The sequence below is a fragment of the Gekko japonicus genome, unplaced genomic scaffold, assembly GCF_001447785.1.
Source record: "Gekko japonicus isolate JY-2015 unplaced genomic scaffold, Gekko_japonicus_V1.1 scaffold47, whole genome shotgun sequence".
Classification (NCBI taxonomy): domain Eukaryota; kingdom Metazoa; phylum Chordata; class Lepidosauria; order Squamata; family Gekkonidae; genus Gekko; species Gekko japonicus.
In genome coordinates, this window is record NW_015165235.1 from 135,802 (window position 1) to 158,590 (window position 22,789).

A 22,789-nucleotide genomic window follows, 5' to 3' on the forward strand; every position below is an offset into this window, starting at 1 on the left:
GGGGGGGCTAGGGCAGAGGGTAGGAAAGAGGAAGCGTCCTGAGAAAGCACCATTGATAGCTGAAGAATGCAACAGAAGGTGCAAAGTTTTCAGTTGGTTTACACTTCCATCTCTGTATGCTGGTGGCTTAGAAGAGAAGTGCTACTGAACAAATGAGAATTCCCATCATGGCAAAGTGCAATTAGTGTAGTGCAGTGTTTTTATGTTTTTGTTGTATGTTTATGCACTTAAGTTTTTTAGGTTATTTTAGATCTGGTTTTCATTATGTTTTTGGTTGGTTTTAAAGATGTGACTTTATTATGTTTTTAATTTTTCAGGTACCTTGGTTGGCCCTTACAAGAGCAGAAAGGTGGGATATAAATTTTATAAAATAAATGAATAATGCAAACCATGGCTTAGAGTCTCAGTTTAGTACAAACCAACAAACAAAACTTGTTGAGCAGCCTATAGCTAGACATCATACTGAACTGGAGTTCAATCAACCAATGGTCTTACAAGCTACTATTTATTGTGATGTCAGAATGCAGGCAATGTTGATAGGATCAGGGAAAACCATAGATGCATAACAATTGTATGGAAGCTACAATTAGCAAAGACAACCAGCTCCTAATGATGTTCAGTCATCCAGAACATATTACAAAATGGATGACATAAAACCTATGTCTAATCAGGAGCATCATAAAGAAGATGGGAATCTGACATATGTAGAATTTGATGCAGGAGTGGGACTTGCCAGTGTCGCTTTACCATTAGTACAAGTGCTCTCAGCAATTCATTTACTGGGCAATCATATTGGGAGTAACTGCACTCTAAGTTCTTTGATTTCAGTAGGCTTATACTGGAGTCACTTGGAACAGATTTACACTGTCCATGCACTGATGGTAACAAAACAAAAATAATTATAAACATATAAATACTTTCACCAAAAGGAACATGATCAGGATCTAAGCTCAGCAAAACTTTATATTCTTCCTGTAATTTGGGAAATAAGGTTATTTCCCCTTTTAAAAAAATGGTTTATTGAAGAAAATCTTTTGATATAAAGTGTTTTAAAAGGATCCCTGCACCCAAGTTCAGCATTGAATGCAACATCACTGTGAACACGATGCAGTACTTCCATTTCCCAAAAACACTTGATTAAGCTTTCACTGTTACAATTTAACACCCCCCCTTCCAAAAATGTAAAAGGGATGGGTTTTAAAGGGGAGAGAATAATGTAGGGCTGAGACTGCATCTGTAAGAAATAGAAAGTAAATCTAGCACTGTGTGAGTTTTGGTTTTGGCAAGGTATTTCTGCTCTTGTTCTATTTTCTACTTGCAGTTTTTATTCTTGCAAATCCACATATGGGGAGCAGGCAGCCAGTTAAGTCTCAGGGCAAAGCTAGAGTTGTAAAGGAGCAGTTGAGCTACCACCACCCTGCTCCCCCCCACCCTCTTTCTTATAAAATCTGTTTTAATACAATGTTATTTGCCTGCCCCAGCCAACAATGAGAGATTGAAGCATATAATGTTATTAAATTAAATTAGACATTATACGGCAGAGAAGGAAAGAGAGATATGAACCCACTTCACGTCTCCTGTAATAGCTAGTTCTGCCCTCTGCCTGCTACCTCCTTCTGTATGATATGTATTCCCTAATCGCCAGCTTTGAAAGTCCTTTGGTCAACTACAATGGCACAGGGCTGGAAAGATCTGACCTTGGCCCTCCTGCAACACGGGGGTCCATAGCTACATGCATTCAACTCAACTTACATACCGTAGGTGGGTAGCCATGAAAACATCAAGCGAGGGTAGGGATAAAAAGAAATCTGGCTTTTATCATCACAGAGAAAGAATGAACTCTGGGCACACCCATCTGAGCACTTCGCAGCTGGCATGAAGGGTTTCACGCTTCATTAATGCTGGAATAAGCATTTCAAGATGAAAAAGAAACTCACAGGACAGACTTTTCAAAGGGCCAGGGAAGTCCAGGTGAACCGCAATTTTAAGGGGGAAGGAACATTTAATTCTCCCCCTGCCCCCTTCCTTGCCATCACTTCCCTTCTGCCTCCGCCTCCTGCTTGCCACCTTCCACCTACCTATCTTGGCTTCTTTCCCCCTCCTACTGGACTCTCTGCCCAGGCCAGCAGGGCAAGGTGACAGAAGCAGCAGGCAGGCAGAAGGGGAGAAGAAAACCAGAGTTGCCTTCTTGACTACTGACGCATTTTCATGAGCCATTATGACTTGCTACAGCAACCCAATATGCTGCCAGAACTCCAGCACAATTTTTTCTTTCTTGGAAACATCTTTTTTAATGGACGGTGTTGATATCTTGACTGATTAATGGGTTGTATTTTCCATGTGTTTTTTTTAAAAAACCCTGTAACTACTGTTTCTATTGGCTCATATTGTAAGTTTCATTAAGTAATTGTTTTAAAATAGTTGGTGGGATACAAGTTCCTTAAGCACACACGCACTCTTCCAAGGGTAGCCTGAGATTCTGCCACGAAACCCTTGTTAGGGCAAAAAAGCTGCTTTCCCTTGCTTTCTCGAGGACCACAGTGAAAGAGAAGCGATTTACCAGTTGTCGCAGGTAATCCTGGACTGTGTGCGGATAAACAAGCACACTGATAGCCACTAACGTGTTGAGTGCAAAATCAAAGATCTGGTAGCAGAAGAATGGGATGATCCAGGCTGCATGTTGCTGTTGAAAAATAAGAGAGAAGAAATCACTAGTCAACAGTAGCTATAAAATCTGCAATGAGTATTTAGCTCTTCTCTATATCCAAGGATGCAAGAGAAGACAAACATAAGCTGTACTGATAAACAGTGGCTTGCTTAAACTGCGGTTTGTTGCCCAAACCCTGGTTAGCTACCAGATGTGAAACAGATCACAGTAATCCTAATCGGTCTGTTGACTGCCTGCTTTCCCACTTGTGTTGCCTGGCTGCTGGCAAAGTCTCAGTGCACATGCAGCCCACTTGTTATTAATCAGCTGCAATAAACAGGAGAGAGAGCCAAACCTCCTCCTCCATACTCTGCTAAAGATCATCATTCTCCCTCCCACTCTTCCTTTAGCTGCTAAACTGAATTCTCCAGACAAATGCTTCAAAACAAAATAGATTATTTAACCGTCCTGCATTATCACTTTCTCTTTTGCCCACTTGCTGCTTTTCAAGCTGCCCCTTGGGAGAAGCTGAAACTTCTAACGCTCATCCTTGAGATTTGTGTGTTCAGCTGTCACAGTTAGCACAAACCATAGTTAACATGCCAGGTATAAACCATAGGCTTGGATCCACTGTTAAGTTCCATGAATGGGAGGGATTTCTGAAGTAAGACTTCCTTGCCTCCCCTTTTCCTATGCAGCTATGAATCCCCCCCCTCCCGAAATGCTGCTCCTTTGCCCAGCCCATGTTATATATTAAGTTCTCCACCAATGTGGAATTGCTTTGCCTCAACTGAAGTTTGTGAAAGAGAAACGCAGAAACTGGAAAGGACGAAAAGTTTTCCCATGTCTAGAAGTACAGGTACTTGATTATTATTATGGATTGTCACAGTCAGATATTTGACTGGTAAATGGTGTTCTGCCATTTGAGATCCAACAAGTTCTTGGGAACTGAAGATGTATCTTCACAGGATTCTTGCTGTTCCAAGCAACACTGTCTTCTGGAGCCGAGCTGGTGTTATCTGCTCTATGCCCAGAATGCCCTGGTGTTTCTTGAGACTTCTAGGCACTGCTCCGAGGGTGGTGGCAACAACAACAACACTGCACCAGCAATATTATGTTAATATCATGGGGAGGAACTGAGGCAAACATTTAGAAACAGAAATGCCTGTATACTTGGAAGCTTCCATTTTGTGAGGACTGAGTACACAGCACATTTAAGTGCATCCTTCAAATAAAGTGTCCCTGAAATGTTTCTGAGAACGTGGCTATGTACTAACATGCACTGATTCTCAGAAAAGATGTCTGTGGAGTGTGCTAAGTTATCATCTGCAATGACAAGACATGTCAGAATGTCCCATGAGGAACCACCAGAGGTCAATTTGAGGGGGATTGCAGTTCCCCCAGGTGAGGTGCGGGGCACATGATGAAGCCCCGCCGCCTGCTTCCGGCCGCCCCGCTTCCGGCCCTCATTCAGCCAGGAGGAGGCAGGAGAAGAGGGAGGGTAAGTTGCTTCCTCCCCGCCTCTCCCCACCCCTGCCTGCCTGGGGCCAGGGAGGGCCTTGGAGGGGGTTCCTCGCACTCCCGCTGGCCTTGCAGGTCCACCGCCGGGCCCCTGATGTCAGGGGGTGTGGCATATGCTAATGAGTTATGCTAATGAGTTCCCCTAGCTCTTTTTCTACGAAACGACCCCTGGGAACCACTCAAAATTGGTTTCCCTCTGGCTGAGTTCTTTATACACCCCTTCCCTGCTGAAATATTTAGAATGGCTTTCCTTTAGAATGCCCAAGTTTCCATTCCCCACAATGGGGGAATATGGGAGATATTGTTTTCCCCTGATGGTAGCCACCTGCACGTTTTTAGTTATTTATTTTTTGCTGTCAATTTGCAGCTGACTAATGGCGACCCCCCAAGGGTTTTCAAGGCAAGAGACCTTCCAAGGTGGTTAACCCTAACCCTGCCTCTGTGTTGTGACCCTGTGTAGTGACCCTGAATTTCCTTGGTGGTTTCCATCCAAATACTAACCAGAGGTGACCCTGCTTAGCTTTTGAGATCTGGTGAAATTGGGCTAGCCTGGGCTATCCAGGTCAGGATACCTGTTACAACACTTTAAATGCTATAGCGCTGTGTGTATGTGTATGCATGCATTCATATGTACACATAAATAAGTTTACACACATGTGTGTGACCATGTATAAGCTTTTTGCAGCCACATCAACAATTCTGAATATGAAGCTGACTGAAATTGAAATGAAACTAAAATAAAAATTATTTTCCCATGCAGACCGTGGCTGGACTATGAAAGCTTTTTATCCTAAGTAAATTATTAAGACAAAAAAATAAAGATGTTTTAAATCTCATGTTACCTTGTATGCACCGTACGTGGCCATTGCACAGATCAGAATCATGAGAAGAGAGATTGCAGTGGCAATGCACATATCTGAGAAGGAAAAAAACAAAACAAGGTGTGAAGACCTGATTTTTCAGTATTGATAATTTCTTTTTTAACCATATCATTACAATGTCAGTCTTTTTGGAATAGCCTTGAAATGCCAGGGCTGCTATCAACTACTAAACGCAATATGATGCACACCTCTTGCACTAACAGAGGGAAGTAATATTTTAAACAAAACATGGCAATATCACAAGAAAGGGAATCTTTCCCACTAAAGAACGACTCTTCTAAATCCTGGCTGCAAGAATTCACCTGGGAGAAAACAGATGACCTTTTGCCTGATACTGATGGCTTTTTACCTTAAACTAGCTACAACAATCTTCGCTGATTCTCTCTGAGTTGAGAACGATATCTGTACATGTCTAATGCATGGGCGACCTCTACTGGAAGATGAGACACAAGGGAACATCCAACTTTGTTGAAGTCAAGTTACTGCAGGACACCCAGAAGCCACTGATCTCAGCACTATAAACATTCTGGCCTGAGTGACATTACCCACGCTGTAATCAGCACTCTTAGCAGTGCAATCCTAGGCAGAGTTACTCCCTTCTAAGACAATTCCTTGCACTCCAAACCAGGTAAGGTAGAGAACTAATTCAGCATAAACGATACCTCATAATCACTAAATGTACAACCATTTACTTATGATTGATGTTTCAATCTTATACGCCTGTAGCCATACGGATATGTTAACGAATACTGCAGTTCTTGCTTTGTTGTTATTATAGTTCTTTCTCTTTTATGTAAATTATTAATGGTCTGCTCTGAACACTCAGGATTGTGTAGGCTACATATTAAAATCTTTGAAGCAACTCGGAGAGTGTCTCAGAAATCAAAGCACAAATTGTTTTAAAATGGGAGGGGGTTCTATTCTAAAGGGGGGGGGGGGGGGGGAGAGAGATGGAAGTACCAAATACAGAAAGCAAAAAGTGCTGTTTCACCAGCATACACAGATGGGCAACAACCTACAGTCTAACCCATCAGACTGTAATTATTCACCTAATTTTTCATTTTCATACTTACAGTAGACACTTTAATTTTAAAAACGGCATTATTTATCCATTAACCTTTCCAAGGCATCAGCATTCAGGGAATGAAGGAAAGGCACAAAAGAATCTGATACATGGAAATCGTGAATCACTCAAGGGATACATTATTGATAGCTGCTCTGATTAACTCAAGAAGAATAGTCAAGACTGACTGAGAAACTCTCACCTTCCCACTGTTTAAGAAAATAATTCCAGCTGCAGACAGGCTACATTTTGCCCAGGGTGTCCAAAGTGGCAAAACAGAGGACCCCTGTTGCCTCTTTCATTACCGTTTCAGGCTAAATAGGACTTGCAAGTTTTTGTGTTTCTTGAGAAACTTGCAGAGCTCATTCTGCCCTGAGACAAGAGAAGGGCAAAAGATATGAGTGCATTTAACACAGCCACGTGACTACTGTATTGCCTTCAGCACTTTTAAAACATTAATTTTATTTTTTAAATTTCATTTTGTTTACTTCATCTATTATACCCCACCTTTCTCCCCCCAAGGGGACACAAAGTGGCCGATACTGTTCTCCTCTCCTCCATTCTATCATCACAACAACCCTGCGAGGAAGATTAAGCTGAGAGTATGTGACTGACTCAGGGTCACCCAGCCGGCTTCCATGGCACAGTGGGGATTTGAGCCTGCGTCTCCAGATCGTAGTCGGAACCTAGTTTGGTGTAGTGGTTAAGTGCGTGGACTCTAATCTGGGAGAACCGGGTTTGATTCCCCACTCCTTCACTTGCACCTGGCTGGATGACCTTGGGCAAGCCATAGTTCTGATAAGAGCTGTTCTTGAAAAAGAGCAGTTTCTGTCAAGAGCTCTCTCAGCCCCACCTACCTCACAGGGTGTCTGTTGTGGGGAGGGGAAGGGAAAGGAGTTTGTAAACTGCTCTGAGACACCTTTGGATTGTGAAGGGCGGGATATAAATCCAATCTCTTCTCTTCTTCTTCTTCGACACTACACTGCTTGTCCTGTTTCACAGATCACGTATCTCCAGCAACAAAATTAATGAAAATTAGTTTAAATTATAAGTGTCATAAATGTTTATTTCTACCTTTTTTGAAAGAGACTGTCAACTCTTTATCCAGCCTTTCCCACACATTTCCCAGAGAGCACTGCGATCAGGTTTGCAAAACCACTTGGCCCTCCCTGGGCCAAAGGATGCCAGACTGACATCAACAAGGACGAGGGCGTTCTCTTTGGCGGCTCCGACCTATTGGAATGAACTTCCCGGCGAGATTAGGGCCCTGTGGGACCTGTCACAGTTCCACAGAGCTGTGAAAATGGAGCTTTTCCGGCAGGCATTCTGATAAGAGCTACATCTTATCAGCCATGCCCTGTGTCGACCTAGAGCTAGAAGTTACCTAGAGTGGTAGCACCGCTGAATGTGTTCTTAAATGCACTTTAGTATATCGCACTGCCATCGTTATATCAACTGTTTTAAATTGTTTATTATGGATTTTATATTGAAATGTATATTGTTTTATTGGTTTTATGTGAGCCGCCCTGAGCCTGCTTCTGCGGGGAAAAAGTTAAATAAATAAATAAATAAATAAATTTCTATCATCTGTTGTTTTGGGCCAGAAATAATAATTCTTTTTACAAATCATAAGAAAATACAGCAGAGATAACCATCTAAAAACTGCTTCCATGGTAGTATTTGGAAACCCGATTAGGGGGGTTTCTGCCATGGTTCAGTTAGATATATTTACTAAACGAATTAACTGACTTTTCATTCAAATAGGAATGAGAAACTAAACCTGACCTTCTAGTGTCCCTTTCCTGCATGTACCGACGACTTTGGGTGGCAAACTTATGTGTCAAGACTCTAAAGTGTTAAACAGTGCCGGATTTACGCATAAGCTAAATAAGCTACAGTTTAGGGCCTCGCAATCTGCTGGGGCCTCGAATAAAAACACAATATAAAAAATAATTTCAAATATTAAAAAGGCGTATATATTTTAAATTTTTCTGAGACCAGCTGCTGTAATTTAAAACAGTAGGGGGCCTATGGGTTTTGTATAGCTTAGGGCCTCAGCAAGTCTAAATCCGGCCCTGGTGTTAAAGCACTATTTGCCAGAAGACAGAAACAGAACAAGACACATAAGAAATCAAGAAAGCTGAATGGGATGGCCCTCTGGTCTGATCCAGCAGGACTTACATTAACTACTTTTTAAAACACAAGGCAGTTTCTGAAGTCTCATCACAACTGAAACACCTGAAAACATATCTATTTTGATCATATGCAATCCTAATTTTTACTTACACATACATAGTATTTCTTCTTTCCATTTTTTGCATCTCTAAACTCAGCTGAGTTCAAGAAAGTTCCAATTGGTTTCAGCTTCTGTAAGCTCTACTGGTCAAAATTAATCAGGTTAGAAAACATGAACTGGAATTCTGCCCTTTACCTTTGGTTGATTTGGGGGTAGCAATGGAATAAGTGTTGCATGTTTTTAAGAGCTTGGATCCAGCGATGCTCAAGGGAAAACATAAATGGAGTTAGTGCAGTTCTGTTTGGATAAGATCTTTTGCAATACCTAGAGCTTCCTTCCCTGTATATTATGTGTGTGTAAAGAGCCATCAGGTTGAGTCAACTTATGGCAACCTCAACAAAGGGCTTTCAAGGCAAGCAAGAAACACAGGTGGTTTGCCACTGCCTTCATCCGCTGTGTCTTCCTTGGTGATCTCCTTTCCAAACACTGACCCTGCTTAGCTTCTGAAATCTAATGAGATCAGGCTATAACCATGCCATCTCCCATCCTCCTACACATTATAGTGCCCCAAAATTGGTTGCACAAGATCTTTCACAAGCAGAAACTCCAGTGGGGACACAATTTATTATTTTATTTCTTAATTAGATTTCTGACTCGCCCTCCGTTGCTATAGCAGGCCTCAGGGCAAGTAACAAATGCATTTATTTCCTTTCTGTAGCGCCTCGATTTCTATTTACCTGGCTTAACTTGGTTCCCTTTCTGTTAATTTAATAAATTTTTCTTATTTAAGAAGCTTATTCCCCTTCATTTTTTTCCAGTGTTGGTTTGTATCTTGACTCCCGTATACACAGGTTATGATCTCGGTAATTAATACCCCACAATAAATGTGTTTCTCTTTGCTATCAGAAGGACACTTTTGCTAGCTACAGTGGTGCACTTGTACGAGTCATTTGGGTAACAAGGTCCTAAACACTAAGCACAGTTAAAGTGCCACCCTTGTCTCGGGACCACTTTGCATAAGATCGGCATCTAGATTCAAGTCCAGTAGCACCTTAACAACCAATAAGATTTTCAGTGTATGAGTTTTGAGAGTCAGAGCTCCATTCAGTAGAGAGCTCTGACTCTCAAAAGCCCAGACCTCAAAAATCTTGTTGGTCTCTAAAGTGCTCTTGGACTCAAATCTGGCTGTTCTACTGCAGACTAACATGGCTACTCTCTGCAGAGGTCATTTCGGGGGGATCGCGTGGGATCGCAGTTCCCCCGGGTGAGGTACGGGGGGCGGGGCACATGACGAAGCCCCGCCCCCTGCTTATTGTGGGGTATTAATTACCGAGATCATAACCTGTGTATACGGGCTGAAAGAGCTCTTTCCAGAACTGTCCTTGAGAGAACAGCTCTGACAGATCTATGACTTGCCCAAGATCATCCAGCACCTGCAAGTGGAGAAGTGGGGAATCAAACCTGGTTCTCTCAGTTTAGTGTCCATGAGCTTAACCACTACCCAAACGTGCAGTTGGGGTAACAGAGTGGGGACCAAAAATTCAAAACCTGCTACGAATTGGATGCCGTGAAGGATGGCTTATTATACATTTTTACTAAGATTGAGGAGGGGAAAAGGTGTCGGCACTTGAATGTGGGAGTGATAAAAAGTTCATCTCTCTGGAGATGAGCTAATTAGAAAAGGGGTTTTTTTTTGGTGTGTGTGCATTACAGGTAAGTGTATCAAGGAGAAGTGTTCCTTTAGGGAGATTTGAGAGTTTAGATGGCTGAGTACTTTACATGATGGAGTGGATGTAGAAATCTTCCTGTTCAGCACTTAAGATAAGGAGGAAATGACTGGGGCTGGCCCATTGCTCATTGTCTTGATTATCTGGGTTGTTATTAAGACCAGATTATCAGGGAGGGGAACTCCTTGGGGAAATGGCTTTCGCATGAGTTGCTTCACATTCCTTGTACGCCCTCAGACTCCATTTTTCATTGCTAGGTTCATGCTAAGATGTGCAAGTGTACAGGGATCAAAAACAGAGGTCCCCTGTGAGGGGGAATCCCGTGGCATCAATGTGGACCAAAAGACTGACAGAGAGACACTTTGTGTGCATGTGATTTACTTAGCTGTTCAACACCAGATTCCTCATTCACTGATGGCTACTTTGGTGGTTGCACAGGCAGAATCCCATTTACATTCTAAGTTGGCAAACAGCTTCTCTGGGAAGCAGCTGTCAGTCTGTAAAACCTCCGAGCATTATGACAGGGACTAATTGTGTCATTATGAAATATGCCAACATTGTGAACTTGAACTCATAAATTCTCCTTTGGGACCTTCCTGAGGATACAACCTACAGAAACAAGCCAGTGCATAAAAACATTTAGTAGCCTTGGACAATGTTTTAGTGGCGTGTATCCTACCACACCACTGAGCGAAGTTTGAAGCCTTTCTCCAGCTTAAGGAGTTTTCCATGGTGGTTCTTCCTCCAACAGAAGAGCTACTTAAGTTGGAGGATGTTTGGTAAGTTTCAGAAGAGAAGGGGGGTGAAAGAGGGGGATGAATAAGTGATGTGATTGGTTGGTGGCTGAGAGTGTATGGGCGGAGCTAAGATGTGTGTGCGGAGAGAGAGAGAAGACAGAAGTTATTGGTCTGTCAGCAGTTATCAGTAGGGATGGGAACGGACTGGAAAAACGGAGGTCCATGGAGGTTCATGAATTTCACGAACCATGAACTTCCACGAACTTTCCTGGTTTACAAACCAGTTTGTGGTCGTTGAGGTCCGTGATGGGTACAATCTGGAAGTGAGCTCACTTCCTTTTGTGCCGACTTCTGTGTCGCACTGCTGTGGTGGCACACTGCCAGTCAGCTCAGGAAGTATTTTTTAAAAATTGCCTTAAAAATGGCAGTCCATGGACAGTCAGTCAAAACCACAAATGCACGGACTGGGCAAATGGACCATGAACTGGGCCCCAGTCTGTCACAAAATAAGGTCCATGGACTGGTCAGTGCCCATCCCTAGTTAACAGTCAGCTGTGGTCAGTCAGCAGTCTACAGAGTCTGGAAAAAATAGTCTTCTGATTAGAATCCCATGTAGTGCTCTGAAAAGCATTTAGATTCTAAAGAGGAAAGTAGAATACTTATAGAGGGCATATTAGGGACTAGAGAGATTCAATTCCTAATATTGTCAATTATAAGAGTGTGAGAGAAAGAAGCTGCCAGAAACCTGAGCTAAAAAGGGAAAGCATTTAACTGAGCAAAACACAATCAAGATCGAACAATGTACATTATGAAGAGAAAAGAGGCGTTTGAGAGAGAGGAGTGACTGTGAGGAGAACGAGTGTGACTCCTCAGTCAGAAGTTATTTACATATACTGTTTAATTTACTAAAGAAAAGTTGTTACAACATCCTGAAACCCATAGCTTCTTGTACAAATAAAGTTTTAATTTGTTTTATGAAAACCTATAGTTATATGCTATTACAATACAACAGTCTCATCTTCAGGACCACATAGTTCCACGAAGGAGCCTTAGAGCTTGGGCACAATACTAAGGGAGAAGTTGAATAATAAGATTTGGAATTAAATTCCTGGTGGCAACGTTACATACCCAGAAATAAAGAAATATATAACAAGAACGTTAAAGGCACACCATACCTAACCACATGGAAAAAGAGTAGTCGTTACCCTTACTCTTTTAGAATGAGTGAAATCAGGGGTCATTTCGTAGAAAAAGAGCTAGGGGGACTCATTAGCATAACGCATTAGCATATGCCACACCCCCTGACATCACCGGAAGAGTGTCCTCCCCACAGCCGGTGGTGACCTCCAGCGGGCACCAGCAGGGAGCTCCAGACCCCATCCTCCCGCACCTCACCCGGGGGGATGGCGTCCCCCCGCGTCCCCCCCCAATGACCCCTGAGTGAAATGCTTCTCAAAGCAAGGTTTTCCACTCTCAAAATGATTAGCAAGAAAAAGTCCTCAAACACTTTTAATCTTTCTAAGGGAAAATCTGGGAAATATTAGGGAGTACTGAAAACAAAACCTCCTAGGAAATATTTTCATTTTTGAGAAAAACCTGTCCTAAAAAGCATTTTACTCCTTCCAAATAGCATGGAAAAGTCTGAGGACTTTCTCAATGGAAAAAATGGAAAATTTGGGGAACGCTAAAAAGCTCCTATGATTCTCTTTTCCTTTTGGAATGAGAACAATGAAATACAAGGTTTACTAAAAACATGTAGTGTGAAATTTTTTTATTTAAGATAATATACAGCATGACATAATGAAAATTTCAAGAATTTAAAAAAATGTAAATAATTTCAACAAAATATATCTTAATATGTTACGACAGCTTAATATTCAAGTATGCTGGTAGTCCTAACTACTGCATTTGTATGAGAGCATTTCTGTCCCAATTATATGCTTTCTTTTTGTTAGCTACAGAATTGGTTTTCTACTGTTCAGCTTCTCTTTCCCCCCACTTCTAATATCACAATAATTAAAGATACAGTGTAATGATATCATAGGGTGTACCAGTTTGTAAGTATTTCTCAAGTACTGGGTACATCTGCAATTTTTCTTATAAAAAATGAAGATACTTACACTTTTGAATTCTATAAATATGTAAATAGTACATTTTAATATTATAATTAAGTTAAAATCATGCATTTTATATTGTCCAATTAGTAGGAGACATTTTGCCGTGATAGGAAAGTACATATTGGTCTTATTTCAATTTCCACCCAAATTTCCATGAGGAGGGGAAGAAGGAAGAATCCCCTCCATGGCTTGAAAATTTCCAGAAATTTTACATCTCTAGTTGTTGGTTAATTAGTTGACTAGCAAAAGGACTGATGGGACAACATTCCGTAGGACTTCTTTGCTCCTTCCAAAGAAAGATGGAATTCCAGAAGCATTTGACAGAAGAGCTGCAGTGCTACAGAACAGGCTTGTTCTTTGAAGGCAGATTTCTAATACAAACCACTGCTATATAAAACCTATGCCAATAGACCTTGTCAAGGTTAATCTCTGGGAATTATGGTAAGACAGCCAGCTGCAGTCCTCTCTGTAAGCCTCGCCTTTAACACACACACTTCTTCATTGAAAGATTCTTCCGGGAGGTTTTTTAAAAAAAATAATAATAATGAATTCTAGGTCTGCCCTTTAAAGTGCTGTACTGGCACAATACCAGTTCAATTCAATAGGGATCAGGTTATAAATTACTAATGAATGTTTGTAATTAAATGATATGGACTTACTGGCATCATCCATAAATTCAAAGTCACCCCCCAATTCAGCAGTCGTCAAGTGGTACTGGCCAGGGTCTGTCAGGGCACTCAGTACAATCAGCAATACTATCGAGTTGATGATCTGGAAATGAAAGAAAAGTCACAATGTACAAATCCTGATCATAAGAACAGAAGAAGCACACTGCTGGAATGGATCAGTGGTCCATCTAGTCCAGCATCCTGTTTCATACAGCGGCCAACCAGATTCTCTGGAAGGCCAACAAAAGGGACACAGATGCCAAAGTCTCTCCCTCCCCCCCAGTTAATGTTGCCTACCAGCACTGGTATACAGAGATTTACTTGCTTTTGACATGGTAGTTCCCTTTCATGTATCAGCCATTGACAGAGTTCTGTTTAAAGTAATCTATGCTTGGGAAACATCATCATGTCCACTAGCAGTGAATCCCACAATTTAATTGCACCTTGATTAAAGAAGTATTTTCTTTTGTCTGTCTGACATCACTGGATGCCCCCAAGTGCTAGTGTTTTATGGGAGGAGAGAAAAAGTTATCTCTCTACTTTCTGTACCTGGCACATAATTTTAAAAAGCCTCTATAATGTCCCCTCCCCAACTTCATCCTTTTTTTCTAGAATGAAAAGTCCCAGACTCCTTAGCCTTCAAACTATTCTGAAGGCACGTGTGATTAATACTGAATGGAAACTACCAAAGAGAATACAATCTGATTGTCGCACCATAAAAGCCACCGAGATCAGACTATATTTTCCCATCTTATTTTCCCTACTCCTTAAAGGGAGGTATGATGGTACCTGTGCATCTCACCTATTGGACATCTTCTTTTCAGTGTAATGTCCAAATAAACATACGTGCATAAAATCCAACAGGTGTAGGCTGGACCTGTGTGATGAGGTTCACAGATAAAATAGGGAGAACTGACTATGAGCAGTTCTCAAACTTTGTGAAGTGGGACTCATTTCTAAATTTATTCTGCCTTTTGGAACCCACCACCGCAGTACTGCAGGCAGCTGGTAGTGTGGGTCCAGGAGGCAGTGGGTACACCCATCACCTCCTTTACTACTGCAGGCATAGACTTAACTGAGTGGGGACATACAATAAAATGTTGCAGACTGTTTTCAGCTTACTTGAAGGGGGCTGCAGAGGTGAGACTGTTCCCAACTTCACTGCCATCCTTGAGGCCTAGAAAGCAAGTGCTGCCAGAACAATCCCAGCAGATGCTCTTTTTAATCTCAAGGACTGCTGTAAAGGGTAGACCCATGTGGGCTCATGGGGGAATGAAAGTCCCACTGCCTCCCCATACCGCCCCCCTTCACTTTGTCAGCTTTGGCCACTATGCTCATGCTACTTCCCCCATTACCCATCATACCATTTCTTTTCTCCACATCCCTTGCACCACATACCCAACACTTCTTCCTTGTTGCTGCATGCTCCACACTCCCCCCCCATCAGATTTCTCCCCACCTCGCTTCCTCTTACTATTGGGCACCAGTTTGGGTTGTCCTGACAACCCAAAATGCTGCCCAGAACGGTTTTTCCTCAGCATCATCTAAGCATGCACTTTTATGGCTTCAGGGTGTTTTTTTAGCCCCACAACTTTTTAAACACTTTTCAGATTTTCAGAAATATGTCTCCTATCTGTACATGGCCTCCTTACCCAGATATTTTGATCCATACTCTGGGACCCAGTTTGTAATTGCTGGAATCCGACTGATTTTATGGAGAAGAAAGGTGGAATATATATTTAATAACCCAACAACAAAGTGCAGAACCAGGAACAAAAACATCAGTGAGGAACTGGAAAGCTGAAATTCAGCACTTGGAAAATAATACAGATCTCATACTGAAAACTTTTGATCTGAAAGTTGATATTCTGATATGGAACACTGAGAAAGAGTTCAATACAGCCATACAAAGCACCCCTCAGTTTTCTTTCCTATTGCTCTGTTCTGTCTCTTTGTGTATACACTATGTTCATGTGAAAATAAACATTACATAAACTCATAAATTCCTATACATTTTAAAAAGTCAGCTCCCCCAGACAGGTTAGCTCTTAAATTTCTGTTCTGCCAACAATGGATCCTTCCTCTAATGCAAGGGGCCTTGTGTCACTGGAACACCCCTCTTCGACTGCAGCAAGACTCTCTGAGCTAGTAGATGGCCCTCTTTATAGTGGAGTGTAAATACAGGACCTCATCCCCCACTTTTAAAGCTCTAAGATTCCACCGGCAGTCTTAACATCACACCAAGACAGATTATGCATGGCGGGGTCATGAAGATGGGGGCTGGCACAAGTCTCCAATGGCTCCTTTTGCATACTAAGGTACAAAATAAAAGAGCTTCAGTCTAGAATACAAATGAGAAGGGACAGAGCTTTCCCTGAGTTCAGGGACAAGCTTAACCTGAGACTAGATTAATTAAAAGGACCGCATGTTTCCAAGATGTAATATATCCAATCAGACCGCTTGGCCGGCTAGGGCCAGCTAGGGCCGGCTCCACGCGGTCAAGCACAAATGCCGAGCTTCGTTCTTAGAGACAATAGACTATGCGGATCCTAGCCCGCACCAATCAGGGGGCTAGGTCCCGGCCGAGAGCCTATGGAACTCTCGGCCCCTGTAAATAACCTATTGGGAAGTGGGTGTGTGTTATGGGTGGTGGTTTCACGGGAAATATAAGCCGGCCTGCGAGCCGGCAAAAGCTGTCTTGTTCCTGATCGAATAGAGTACGCTTTGCTGAAATCACTCTCCGTTTGCGTACTTTTCACAAGAGAATCTGCCCAGTAATTCCAATTTCGTTTGGAAGTCCTGCTATGTATGCCCACATCTTCTGAAGGTGGATTACCACTAGAGAAGGACACTTGCAGTGCCTCCGCAGGTATGAATTACCCCTTCCTGTGGAAGAAAAAGGGGTAAGAGATATAATAAGAAATGGGATTAAAAACCTGTGGAGATTTAGGCTTCAGGTTAAAATGCTTCTGCTCACCCAGGCTTTTGGTTGACATGGTTCTCTTTCCCCACAAAGTATGTTTGATGGATACGTGCCAAGATGGTAACCCTTGACTTTTTGCTGCAGCTAAGCAAGGTCAGCCCTGGTTAATACTTGGATGGGAGACTGCCAAGGAAGTCTAGGGTTGCTATTCAGAGGAAGACAAGGGCAGACAAAAGAATAAACTGAACAGAAGCAGAAGAAGAAGCATGGACTAGAAATGCTAATGCCCAAATGCTTTACATACGTGCTCACATTTTTAAAAAAATAACTAATTTACGCCTACCTTGGGCCCACACTTTTAATATTAGAACAAGTGTTCAAAATGGAGTTGCTTGTGAGGTACAGCCAAGACAACTGGACTTCTTGTGAAAAAGGGTCCTTACTTCTTGCCAACTACATTTCCTCATAAGGACTATGTGTGATATATTTTAATTTTCTTACAGATATCATTTTAGGGTTTTTAGACACTCCCCCTCCCATCATATGCTTTCTGTAAACTTCACAGTTCACAGAAACCTTTCTTTTGCACACAGAATGAATTAAATAAATTTAGTTAGCTATTTTGGAAACCTTTTACGCTAAGAGATGGGATAAAGTAAAGGTAAAGGTTCCCTTGCTCGAAAGCCAGTAGAGTCCAACTCTAGGGTTGCAGTGCTCATCTCCGTTTTAAAGCCGAAGAGCCAGGATAGTGATCTTAAAAAACAACTTCCCATTGCAATGGTCGCTGAAAATGTACCAGTCTACTTTCTCCCATGAAAAAGAAGCTCAACTTGTAAACCCAACGTTACTGTGGCGGAAAAGCATGCTCACTGTTCCTGACTGATGTGAAATGTGCATCTGTGTCGCCCATATGTGCTGCTGACTCCTGAGTAATCTCTAGACTCTCCCCCCCAGCATACACTTGTCTGTTAGAATAACTAGCCTGTTGGTCCTTGGAGGAAAGTCACCTCTAACAGAAGACTATTATTCGATCTCAGTAATGCAGTCCACTTAGATTATTAAAAATATCTATTTATAGTTCATTCAATTCTAGGGATCTAAATGACTGAAAAATTATCCAAATTGCAACCCTTGTGAAACATTCCTCATTCACACAGCTTACTAATCAGGATAATGCTGATGAGCTGAAGTCAATGAGATCTTTTCCTGAGCCGTTGCTAGGTAACCATATATGTGCCAGTCTGTGTGAAGAGGCCTAGTGAGACCAATCGGAACTGAGGCACCCAAGCCACAGGGCTCATGGCCACAGGCCAAGGACCATTTGCAATTCCAGGATGACATCAGCTGCACACACTCCATTGCCATTGGACCCAGAGTACACAGGATAGAGGCAAACCCATTCCAATCATGTGTGTGTGCATCTACATATGTCAGTGTGTGCACATAAAGAAGAGAGCACCTGATTTTTTAAACAAAGGTTTTCAAAACAGCTGAGCTCACTTTCCTGCTTTCTCCTACTCAATCCATCGACTTCACAGGTGCTAATATTGATTCAATAAAGGGAAGGGCATTCCTACAGATATCGGGAACCATATTATGTCACTGGCCCAGAAATTCTTAGTCCACAGATTTCAGTTTGCCAGAAACATTAAAAGATTACTAGGGTATATGGCATTCACTACAGCTGCAACCCCACATGCATGGCTCTTCATGAGACTGCTCCAAAACTGGTTCCTATGAGAATTCCATCCAATCTCAGACTCACAATGGAAAAGACTTTCAATTCCCAGATTAGTCCTTCAAACCCTTACTTGGTGGACCAGATTTCCACATCTACTTAGGGGAACCACATTGGGAACCCATTCACATGAAATACAAGTCTTTGCAGATGCCTCCTTAATGGGTTGGGAGGCAAATTGTGGGGTTGATACAGCTAAGAGCCAATGGTCTGAAGCCGAAGCTAAATACATTAATGTGTTTGAGCTTAGGGCTATAAGGAATGCTTTTGCTTCTTTTACTGAATTACTTCAAGGTCAGTGAGCACTTCTGGCTACAGACAACACGACAGCCAAATTTTATATAAATAAGCAAGGGAGCACAGGATCCATCGGTTTACACACAGACACATCTCACATCTGGTGCTGGGCAACAAGGCACATTCATCTAACAGCCATACACATAGGAGGAGAACACAACACCTTAGCCAACATCCTAAGCATGGATGTGTCCATAACCCAAAAGTGGCCAATCACAATTACCTTCATCCAATGTTTCAGGAATGGGGATTCCCTGAAACAGATCTCTTTGCAACTATAGCCAACACCAAATGTCCCCAGTTTGGGGTTCAAGGCGGCAGCAGACCACAATTCACTTGGGGATGGTGTTCCAGCTATGCTGGCATGGACACCTATTTTATGCATCTCTCTCCCCCCCCCGTATTCTTCACAGGGTGGTTGTCAATGCATACTTCTCGCACCCTATTGGCTGAGACAGGACTGTTTCCCACCACTCTGGAACCTGGCAAGGGGAAATTACAAATCCCTCCCACTGGAGGAGGACCTAATATAAGTAGGCCCAATCTACCACCCTGGGCTCAGATCCTTACACCTGACAGCTTGGTTGACCAACCCCTACCACCACTGACACAGAGGGTGACAGTAGTCAAGATAGCCTTACACAGATCTATTACAAGAAATATGACTAAAAATGGAAGACCACACCAAAATGCTAAGTTGGCAAATCATGGACCTAACTGGATAAAAGTCATGTGGGACAGGAGCTATAGTAAGGAGGGGAATTGGGTGAAATTGAGGTAAAATGTTGCCGGGATCCAACCCAATTAGTGGTACCTTGCTAAGCAGACACTAAACTCTGTTTAAAGTTAAGGGTAAAAGTACATGTTGATCAGAGTTTGCCCATGGCTTGAGCTAGCATGAGGCAGTTTAGAGAAAGTCACCAAGGTCCTGTTGAAACTTTTCCTGGAGCTCAAGTGGTTTTAGAAAGTGGGCAGGGCCTGAAATGCTGGATTCATGGAACCCTCCCTCCAGGATCAGCACGGGGCACTATGTGGCATTCTGCTATGATGGTGGTGGTGCGGGAATGCCCCTCCCTCCTCCGTCAAGTATTGGCTAGAATCTAATATTATGGCGGAATCAGAGTAAGTGGATTTACAAATTGTGTCACAGAAGAAGTTCCATTTGGATATACTAAAACACACAAAAAGTTGCTCTTGCCACATTTGGGCAGCCCAACATGGATATGTTGTGGGTTGAAGTTAGAACAACAGTCTAAAGTTGTGTGGTGTCATTCACAATGCTTGGGCAAAACCTGCCCAGTGCTCCAGATAGGACACACATCTCTGTGCATCCTCAGAGGTAGGGCCGGCGTCCACATACCCTGAGATGGGGCAGCTTTTAGGAGGGCCCACTGATGCCGACACCCTATCTTACTTACTTCCTAGCACTCTACCAGCCATGATCCCAGCTGCATGTACTTTCCAGTCCCACCAGGGAAAGGGCTGCAGTTGGAACAGGCTGCTGAGAGCATGGGTGATGGGAGGTCTTGCAAGCAGGCGGGGAAAGAACACATAAGCAGGTGAGAGATGTGAGGATGGGTGGGAGGGAATGATGGTGTAAAGAGGTGGTGGGCAGGGGACGGGAGGGGGCCCCTGGGAACTCTATGCCTGGGACCTCCCAAAACATGGAACCATAGAATCATAGAATGTTAGAGTTGGAAGGGACCTTGCAGGGCATGTAGTCCAACCCCCTGCACTCTCAGACCTGCTCAGAGGCGATGTTTCTGCTGAAAGGCACTCCACCAGCTTTTGCTGCTGAGACAGAAGCACCTTGCAGGAGGTATTTACTTCCCTACAATCCTGCTTGTGATTCCTGCATTCTTGCAAGGTCCTAAGCTTGCCATTTCAAGGACAACCTGTGGTACTAGATCAAAAGTAGCTCAAGATTATGGGTAAATATTTCCATTTACCTGGAAGGAGTGCCTATCAATGAGCAGATGTACTAGACACAGCGGTGCAGGTAATTTATGTGTTGTGCTTCAGTATTTGCAATACACACATCCAAACAATGATACTGAGATGCAAAATAATGTCCCAGAAAGAAAAACAAAAATTGATCACTGGCACCAAACGGCTTAATTTTTTTGCTGGTCTTTTTCCTTTTCACATTTTAGTCCAGAAGAATATATAATGTTTCCAGATGTTGCTAGAATCAAAATTTCACTACCCAGCTTCCACTGCAGCATAGTGCAGAGTATACAGGCAATGTATACAGAGTATACAAACAATGTCTGTGAATGAAGAAAACTACCTTCCACTCTACAAGGGGTTCAAGGGATCAGAAAAATCACACAAGGACTGAAATAGCACAGACTGGCACATGGGCAACAGACAGTATTAGCAAATAATGGATTAAAGGAGGAGGACAGACGAGAAGGATGCCGAGTTGTTTTGTCTGCACGTGAGGCAAAACAAGGAGACTTCATGCAGCAGTTACATAATGGATAAAGCAGGAGTCAGTTGCTTCAGCACTTCCATTCCTGTCCCACAAAATGCTTAAGTCATACACCGAGAGCCAGTGTGGTGTAGTGGTTAAGAGCAGCAGATCTGAAGAACCAGGTTTGATTCCCCACAATAACACATGAAGCCTGCTGGGTGACCTTGGGCCAGTCACAGTTCTCTCAGAACTCTCTCAGCCCCACCTACCTCCTAAGGTACCTGTTATCGGGAGAGGAAGGGAAGCTGATTGTAAGCTGCTCTGAGAACCCTTATGGTAGAGAAAAGCGGGGTATAAAAACCAACTCTTCTTCACATCTCAGCCTAACAAATCTCATCATAAGTCACACGAGACACACCAGATAGTAATTCCAGATGTACTGTGTGACAAGTCATGACACAGACACCAGAGTGACTAGTAACAAACTTCTATGTCCTTCTAACTACACCCAGCTATGGACGAAAGCCGCACACACTTGCGTTAAGCCAGCACTGGCCAACTTCTCTTTCTCCAGATGGCAGTCCAGGGGCTGGAAGCGTTCTTGGCCACACGAGTGATCTTTGTGGTCAGGCTCCCTGAAAGTGGTGATGCCACTCAACAATGAAAGCACTGAGTTCAAAATTCAGAGAGAAAGAGCATTAGAAGGCCGATTCCATCTTATCCATATCCTTTAAACTATTTCCTTTTCCTTACAGGTAAACTGTGGACAAAGGTTTCACCACGACTTAATTAAAATCTGGTAGGACTGCCAGGAATTAAAAAAAAAAGATTGAGGGTCAAATAGGACAGTGAACAACAGCTGTCCTTCCCTTCTCTAAATCAATCATCCGGCATAATTACTGCCCTTTCCTGGATACCATTAGGGTCAGCATGCTAATCAATTAACTGACCAAATATTCTATTTCATTTTTATTCCAGCATGGTGTATAGCAGTTAGAGTGCTGGACTAGGACATGGGAGACCAAGGTTCAAAACCCCACTATACCACTGGAGCTTGATGGGCAGGGGTTGTTTCATAGAAAAAGAGCTAGGGGAACTCATTAGCATAACTCATTAGCATATGCCACACCCCCTGACATCAGGGGGTGTGTCATAAGGCCACACCCCCTGACATCACCGGAAGTGTGTCATAAGGCCACACCCCGTGCCATCACTGGAAGTGTGTCATAAGGCCACACCCCCCGCCCCCAACGGTCCCGGCCGCCGGTGCCGGCCTTGCAGCTCCACTGCCGAGCCCCATGAGGGGCCCGGCGGTGGACCTGCAAGGCCGGTGGGAGTGCAAGGAAGCCCCGCGAAGGCCCTCCCTGGCCCCAGGCAGGCAAGGGTGGGGAGAGGCAGGGAGGAAGCAACTTACCCTCCCTCTTCTCCTGCCTCCTCCTGGCTGAATGAGGGCCGGAAGCGGGGCGGCCGGAAGCAGGGGGGGGGCTTCATCATGTGCCCCGCCCCCCGTACCTCACCCGGGGGAACTGCGATCCCCCCCGAAATGACCTCTGTTGATGGGTGATTTTGGACCAGCCACACAGTCTTATATTCGCCTACCTTAAAGGACTGACGTTGTGAGGAGAAAGTGGAGGAGAGGAGCAAGATGTAAGCTGCTTTGACTCCCAACTGGGGAGAAAGTAGGGGTATAAATGAAACTCAAGGAGGGATAAATTATTCTACCGTCCCTGATTTTATTTTCATAACACCCTGTGTGTGCTCAATGCCACTCAGTGAATGAGGATTTGATTCCAGGTTTCCCAGTTCTATTTTTATCAC

The 22,789-nt window shown here is 43.2% G+C and overlaps 1 protein-coding gene across 1 annotated transcript in view; it reads right to left on the minus strand.

Moving 5' to 3' along the window:
• LAPTM4B (lysosomal protein transmembrane 4 beta) overlaps window positions 1-22,789 on the minus strand; it is a 91,654-nt gene that overhangs the window by 41,823 nt on the left and 27,042 nt on the right. The window contains exons 2-4 of the mRNA XM_015409860.1: window positions 13,589-13,700; window positions 5,011-5,084; window positions 2,561-2,683 (exon numbers count right to left, since the gene is read on the minus strand). Of these exons, the coding sequence (XP_015265346.1) occupies window positions 2,561-2,683; window positions 5,011-5,084; window positions 13,589-13,700 (309 nt within the window). The remainder of the gene's footprint in view (window positions 1-2,560; window positions 2,684-5,010; window positions 5,085-13,588; window positions 13,701-22,789) is intronic.